The 8,032-nt window shown below is 45.2% G+C and overlaps 1 protein-coding gene across 1 annotated transcript; it reads right to left on the bottom strand.

Annotated features, from left to right (window-relative positions):
• Positions 1 to 6,003: 6,003 nt before the first annotated feature.
• On the bottom strand, positions 6,004 to 7,680 carry LOC113746699 (tripartite motif-containing protein 16-like). The gene has a single exon (XM_027283606.1). It carries the CDS (start codon positions 7,678 to 7,680, stop codon positions 6,004 to 6,006), a length of 1,677 nt encoding a protein of 558 aa, XP_027139407.1.
• Between the last annotated feature and the right edge of the window lie 352 nt (positions 7,681 to 8,032).

The following is an 8,032-nucleotide window of genomic DNA, read 5'->3' as shown; positions in this document are numbered from 1 at the left end:
GTGTGTGTGTCCAAGGCCGGAGAGTGCAGACTGAGAACCCGTCAGGAGACGTCTGACTGACTGACGGGGATGTAAACAGCTCTGGATATCATCGATTCACTACAAGGTTGATGCTCGCTGTCGAAAACGACGACTCAGGACTGAAACCGGATCTGAAGGTTCGTTATAGTTCTGAAAGCACAGCCACGAGTTTACACAGCGTCCGAACAGAACCGGCGTTCTGACAGCAGCCTACCGAGGAGGCCTGGACTTCATCCTCACAGGACAGGACGCTCCCCTTCCTCCTCCTCCTCCTCCTCCTCCTCGTCCTCCTCCTCCTCTCCTCAAAGCGAAGCTGTGTCCTCATTTCACTGTGGAGGAGGTGAAGGAGAGATCCCTGCATCCTCTCTCTCTCCCTCCTCGTGGCCTCAGCGCTGTGTTTAATACACCACGTTGACTTTGATGAAGCGCGCTGTGGAAGCGGCCGCCTCGACAACGCCGCTCGATTCATGATCTGCCTGCTCAGCAAAACTACAGGGTGGGCCTCCATTCAGAGGGAGAGAGGAGGGAGGAGGGAGGAGGGAGGACGAGGAGGAGGAGAGAGGAGGAGGGAGAGAAAATTGAGTAAAAGGAATAAAAACTCGAAGGGAAAGAGAGAGAATAGATTTGGATTTGGGGAGAGAGCCACTCGCAGCGTTTTCAGTTTGGTAGCTGAGCAGCTGCCATGTTTCACATTTTAAAGACGTGCTGCAGGAGGTGGAGGAGGAGGTGGAGGTGGAGGAGGAGGTGGAGGAGTGAGGAGGAGTACGTGCTCTCCATCCACTGAATCATTCAACCTTTTTTTTTTTTCATTTTCTACACAAATCTGGAGCCGCTGATACATTTTATTCATCCTCAGTCTGATTTATCGTCGAGCTCTGCAGCAGTGTTGACCAAAGAACTATTAAACACACACACACACACACACACACACACACACACACACACACACACCGTCCCGCTGCCACCAATCTTACTAGAGCACCAAATGTGGATTTATCCGCCGTGTAAAATAGTCCCCAACAAACGCTCTCTTCTCTCTTTGTTTGATTAAAAACTGAATATTTGTGGCGTGTTTTTAGAACTAGGCCGGGCAGATCAGGACACCACCACATAAAGATCAGTCTGTCCATTTCCTTCTTCTTATCCCGGGTCGGGTCGGGTTGGGTCGGGTCCTGGTGGTGGCAGGTTTAGCAGGCCACAGCAGGTGTTTCCCAGCTCCTCCCTGTCCCTCTGAACCACAACGGTCCGGTACAGCGTCCGCAGTGCCGGTCCATCCCTGAGATGCTTCAGCTCTTTGACTGAACAGCAGAGAAAGGAAGAATATACTTCATACTCTCATCAGCTTCTTGTGGTTCTCGGGTACGTTTGATAAATGGAACAATAAAACGACGTCACGTGTCACATTTGAAATCTTTGACATTTCGTTTCTTTCGCTCAGCCGTGTAAATGAACTCATGTCTGACTCTCCTCTGTTCTTCTTCTCTTTGTCCTTTGTCCTGATCGCAGCTCATCCTCCACTCCTATCGTCTTGCGTATTGGCCCTCATTTACCATATTTCTAATTATATTCAATTTTAGCCTTTTATTATTTTCCCGCCGCAGTGACACCGTCTCCCTGCGGGGATCAATAAAGTTTCATCTAATCTGAACCTGATGAAACTGTGTCAGACTCAGCGAGGCGCTCTCGTTGCTTTATTTAGTGCAGATTTTAAATTGAGTTTGGTGCAGCGATCCTGAAGCTTTGATATTAAGACTGATGGACTTTTACTCTGCTCTGTCTCTGATGTGACTGTGACTGTTTGGAAGCGTTTGTTCCTGCTGCACCTGCACACCGCTCATTTTCATTAGACTCTTACTTTACGCGTTACGTGCCGAGCCTGTCGAGTGCAAACTGCACAAATATCACCTGTCTGCGTTAAAGCTTCTTTCTTCTCCATTTCTGCTGAACTGACTCAGTTAAATCATAAAAATACACGAGATTCCTGCAGAGAGGCGAGTTCAGCGTCTCAGGGCGCCGATCGTGCAAGAATCTTTGGTTTGTGCAACATCTGTGACGTGAAACACGGCCGTGTCTCCTTAAAGATACTTCATGCACAGAATAAATCAGAACAGGCTGATTTGACCTGATACAATAAGTAACTGATGCTACATTATTTTGTGCAAGACTGAGGCTGAAATCTACATCAAGAAACTTCACCCCAGGTTCCAGAAAACCCTTTAAAATGTTGATTTATGTCAGAAAGAGATGATTTATTTCTCTTCTTCGAGGAAAGGCTGCTTGTTACAGACTGTGTGGACACTCGGCCTGGTTTCTACTTCGTGTGTTTGATACCTCGTTAAAAAAATCAGTTTTTCCGCTGCCATGAGACATGACGCTGTCCAGAACAAACACTCTGGTTTATTTGGGTGAGTTGTTTCTGATCAGGTCTTATTTTCCAGCCTTGGCATCTCTTACACGACGCAATTAAAAGTGTTAGACGAGGTTAAACCTTAACTTTAGTCTTTATAGTGAAACCTGCAGTGTAGTCTGAAGCTTGTAGGCGAGTTTGACGAAGCAGACTGTTGAAGATGAACAAATGTCCAGCAACAGGACAGACTGATATTACATTTCTGAAGTGTCCGCGACATTTAGAGCGTTTCCTCATCAGACACTGGATCATCCATCATCCGGTCTTTAAAGTCTGCAGACTGCTTTGACAAAAACTCTATCGAGTTTTATTTGTGTGACTCAAAATCTGATATAATAAATGTATCTGCTGCAGATCAAGAAGCAGTAAACCTGCAACTCGTGTGTTGAGATAAGATCGACTTTATTGACCCACGCTGTGGAAAACTGTTACAGCAGCTCACAGTAAACAAGGCGCAGGAGAAAAATCTTTATGAATATAAATAAGAAAGAAAAACTCTGAGATATACTATAAACTAGAAAAACATATACTCTAAATATATATACTGTATATGCAGCTTTCAAGTACACAGACAAACATGTTAGATCATTTAATATGAATAATTGTGCAGCAGGAAATGTTGCCACGATGAATGCAGCAGGAGGTAACTGTACAGTGGAGATCATTAAATATAACTGCACAGCTTCGTATAATTAGATGTATGTAAGAGTATGCATGAATGATATGTAACACTGAAACTGCGTCATTATGTCACGTGTGTGTTGAAGTAAAGCAATGAATGACTCCAAATATGAAATATTTAGATTTAAATCGATGTTCGAAAACCCTGCACTGTCCCTTTAAGCGTGAACCTCAGCCTTAAGGTGGCGCTAGAGGAAAGTTCAGCAGGTCACAGGAATATTCTGACGCCTCTGTAAAGCTGACAGACTTCATTTCACGAATCTTCAAATAAACCTGCAGAAATGATGTGAGTTCATATACGTGTTTATGTGTTAATGTATAATCACAGTAATAACAGTAATAAGACGATAACCACCATTAAAAAACGACATTAACACGGCGCTAACGAGCGCTACAGCGTGGCTGCAGAGAAATAAAACCCATAATGAGGTGAAATATGACATAAAAAATACATTAAAAGCAGCATAAATTAACACACAGAGTAAGTACGAGTGTGTGTGTGTGTGTGTGTGTGTGTGTGTGTGTGTGTGAGAGCAGCTCCTCGCTGTGTGATGTCCCAGAGTTCATAGCGGCAGTGGCGGCAGCACTCGATGATAGTGATATTAAGCAGGAAGTGTTGCAGGAGGACTTCATCGCCGTCTTCCACATTTTGTGTAATAGAATGTAACTAGCATCATTATTTTTTCATCACAGCCCTCCCACAACTGTCTTCCACATCTAGGAACATCACTTTCCTCTCAGCGGCTCCCTCGCTGCCTCCTCGCTGCTCCTTCGCCACACTGCGAGTCAATTAAAGAGCGCCAGATAAAATGTAAGGAAAGAAAAAAAGGCGCGCTGCGTTCGGGGCCCGGCGGTGGATTCTGAGGCTCGGCAGCTCTCACCGCTCGTGATGGGGTTGAAGTTGAAGAGTCTCCTCGCAGCGGTCGGCCTCGTCGCCACAGTTTGGAGAGCATTTATTTTTATTTACCCGCCTCGCTCGGCCTGCTGGGACGGACGCTCAAGCGAAAACGTCTGATCGCTGCAGCTCGGCGTCAAACTCCAGCCGTCGAGTGAATCATAAAGACGAATATTTGTGTTTGTTTATGCTCCACGACGACGTGAAAACACTGAACAGAGACGGAGAGGAGGCCGTGACAGCTGAGAACTGCTCTGCAGATATTTACGGCGCTGTTTGTTCGACGTGTTTCTCCTCTTTAAATGAGGTTAATGGTTTTTTGTTCAGCGCGTCTGACACATAAATTGAATTTAGGAAGCGATTACTGCTGCAGATATCAGAGATAAATGGAGATGATTGCATGAATATTTAAATCAATGCACACAATAAGGAGTTTTACTGTCATCCACACTGCAGCAGAGAGTCTGCAGGCCAATACTTCTGCAAGTGTTCAGCTATGAAGCTCTCTGTCCGTTTGGACAGACACGTGATGTCAATTCACTGCATCATGTATTTAAAATGTTTTCACATCATCTTCATGGTCTGTATCAAAGGAAGTTGATCAAAGTTCCTGCAAAGATCTGTGACTTTCATTCTCTCCTTCAGTCGTTCATCTACAGACACATTTTCTTCTGCTTGTGTTGAAGGTTGAAACTCACTTTCACTTTTAGCTTTTTGCTCCTTTGTGGGACTGTTCTGCTTTCAAAACATCTCACGAGTTTTTACCCAGGGATGAAACATTTCTTTGCAATTAAGGTAGAAAAGTGCAGCATATAAATGTTAATTAGACCTCCTGATTCCGTCACATAGCCTTTAAAAACCTGTTTGGCGTCTTCAGAGGTGTTTCTGTGACCTAACACGTCTCTGGTCCGTCCTGAATGATAAAATGTTTGAAATCAAAGTTGAAATCTGAAGTCTGCAGCGCAGTCTGTGAAAATATTGGATTTAAATGTTCACAGAGGAGCATGCAAAGTCACAAACTGAAGGTATGAAGCATAAAGTAGCACTGTCGACCCGGTTCTGTTCTGAATATGATTCTCTGATCTTTTTTTTTTTCACAGCATGAAATTTAAGTTGTTACTTTTTGAGCTGTAACAAAAAAACAAACTGAAAGTCGACAAGAAACTGAGAGCTACGACCAAACTGCAGTTCCTCTAACGTCCACTGAGGGTGAATTTATATACAACTCACCTGTTCACATTATATTAAGGCTTAAAGTTATGCAGGATTAAGAGCGTGGACGCTTTGATTGACAGGTGGGTGTGGTCACAGGTGGCTTGTTTGATCAACCAGGCTTCATTCAGCTCCGCCTCTATAACCATTTTTAGATTAGTCTGGAGGCGGCGGAGGCAGGACCGCCCAGACGGAGACGACCAGAGCGACCACACGGAGCTTCACAACGGCACTTTGTCACGACTGCATCCATGTTTTCTACAGTCTGTGGTGATCCATCTGTCTGTTCTTCTTCTTCACTGTCAGTCACCTTCAGTTCAAACTCAACTTTATTTGTCACTTTAACCACGAGAAAGCAGCTCAGTGAAATAAACAGGGTGAATGCAGGGAGTTCATTTAGAGACATGTTCAATGAAAACATGAAGACTTGCAGTCTGTGTAATAAATCCTCTTTATTGACTGAGACACAAACTAAATGTTGTTTCTTCATTGAATCTCACATATGTACAAGAAAAGAATGAATCATCTCCTTATTGATTCTGATCATACAAACTAAAGTCATCATGAGCAGTGATAGCCTCCATGGCTAAACAGACACAGGAAGGAGCGCCACCTAAAGAAACTCAAACATTTACACAACCACCAATGAGAAGAGGGCAAAGTACCGCCCACAGTGTTTGATTGACAGGTGAAGAAATGCCACAACAATCAGCTGTCAGCAACAATGATGGAAACAAAACAAGCTGAAGACATGAAACACAGAATTTAACCCTTCAATGACTTCTGTCTATTTCACTTCACACAACTCAGCAGAGGATCCAGAATAAATACAAAGTCCAGCATAGAGAGGCTGAGTGAACGTGGTCTGGACTCTGTGGAGGAGAGTCATGGTTTCAGAGACGCTGTAGAAGGACAGAATACCTGCACTGTGATCCAGGTACACTCCAACTCTGGAGGACCGAGGACCTGAGACGGGAGTGCGGACTTTGTTGTACCAAAAGTAATAACTGTTTGTGACACAATATAACCTCCAAGATTTGTCATTGTATCCAAATCCACATTCATCTGATCTCCCTGCTCTGCTGATATTCTTGTATGTGACTGCTACATCAACTCCTCCTCCTCTCCTCTCCACCTCCCAGTAACAACGTCCAGTCAGACTCTCTCTACTCAGGACCTGATCCCAATAAGTGAATCTGTCTGGGTGACTAGAATAAGACTGAGGTTGTTTCATTAATGTCACTTTTCTGTTCCCCTCAGATAATAACAGCTGTGTGTTTGCTGTGTTTGGATCCAGTGTGAGTTCACGTGAATATTTTAAGAACTCAGCTCTGGTCTTGGGCTCTGGTTCTGGTCCTGACAGTGAAACATGGACTTCAGTGTCTGTCAGTGAGATGTTTGTCCGTTGGTCCCTCAGAACGTCCTGTAGTTTATCTCTGAGCTCTGACACAGCAGCTGTCACATCCTCAAAGTCCCTCAGAGGACGGATATTGATGCTGGATGAGTCTGTAGATTGGCTGAGTCGTGACAGTGAGGGGTAGTTGTGTAGAAACTGGTTGTGGTCCTCTGTGTGTGAGAGCTTCTCCAGCTCAGCGTCTTTCCTCTTCAGCTCAGTGATCTCCTGCTCCAGCTTCTCCTGAAGATCTTTGACTCGACTCACTTCAGTTTCCTGCTGGGATCTGACCTGCTGCTTCACATCAGACCTTCTTTTCTCCATGAGACGGATCAGCTCAGTGAAGATCTTCTCACTGTCCTCCACTGCTTTATCAGCAGAGCCATTGATAGCCTCCACCTCCTGTTGGAGCTCCTTCACATCTTTCTCTCTGTCCTGGATTCTCTGCTGGATGTTTAGTCGACTCACCTCGAGCTCTCTCTGCCTCTCAGTCCTTTCTGCTGCAGCTGAGACTGTGTCGTGGCCTTTATGTTCATCCACAGAGCAGAGATAACAGATACACTGCTGATCAGTACGGCAGAACATCTTCATCACCTCATCATGACGAGAGCAGATGTTCTCCTGGAGCTTCTTGGAGGGCTCCACCAGCTTGTGTTTCTTTAATGGAGCTACATCATGATGAGGCTGGAGGTGTTTCTCACAGTAAGAGGCCAGACAGACCAGACAGGACTTCAGAGCTTTCAGTTTTCTCCCAGTGCAGACATCACAGGCCACATCTTCAGGTCCAGCATAGCAGTGATCAGCAGGAGCAGCTTGGAGTCCAGTCTTCTTCAGTTCCTCCACTAAAGCTGCTAACATGGTGTTTTTCTTCAGGACAGGCCTCGGTGTGAAGGTCTGCCTACACTGAGGGCAGCTGTGGATTCTCTTCTCATCCTCTCCATCCCAGAAGTTTTGAATACAGTTCATGCAGTAGCTGTGTCCACAGGGAATAGTCACCGGATCCTTCAGTAGATCCAGACAGATCGGACAAGAGAAGGTTTCCCGGTCCAGTTTATTTCCTTGCTGCGCCATTTCTCCTCTCCGCGTCGACGACTGTCTGAGTTTGACTTCCTCATAGCTGAAACTAGTTTGAGCTCTGATCTCAACAACATGCGGCCTGTCAGCTGACACGTCAGCACATGTTGGTTCCACCCATCTTCAAACTGTAGATCTGAGGGGGAGGGAACAAGGAAACACCTGAGCAGAGAGGAGCTGGCTGTGTTTGAGAGCAGGAAGAAGAGGGAGGGCTTATCAAGAGCTGAGTCATTCCAGGAAGAGGAGCTTGTAAATGATCTGTAGAGTTCATACACTTTGATCGCTGTGAAGAAAATAGTTCATGTTAAAGTTTCACCTGGAAATGAGTCCAAAAGAAACCAGAAGACTT

This window comes from Larimichthys crocea, chromosome I (assembly GCF_000972845.2).
Source record: "Larimichthys crocea isolate SSNF chromosome I, L_crocea_2.0, whole genome shotgun sequence".
NCBI lineage: Eukaryota > Metazoa > Chordata > Actinopteri > Sciaenidae > Larimichthys > Larimichthys crocea.
The sequence above is the reverse complement of the archived record's forward strand: the minus strand, read 5'-3'. Positions and strand labels throughout refer to the sequence as shown.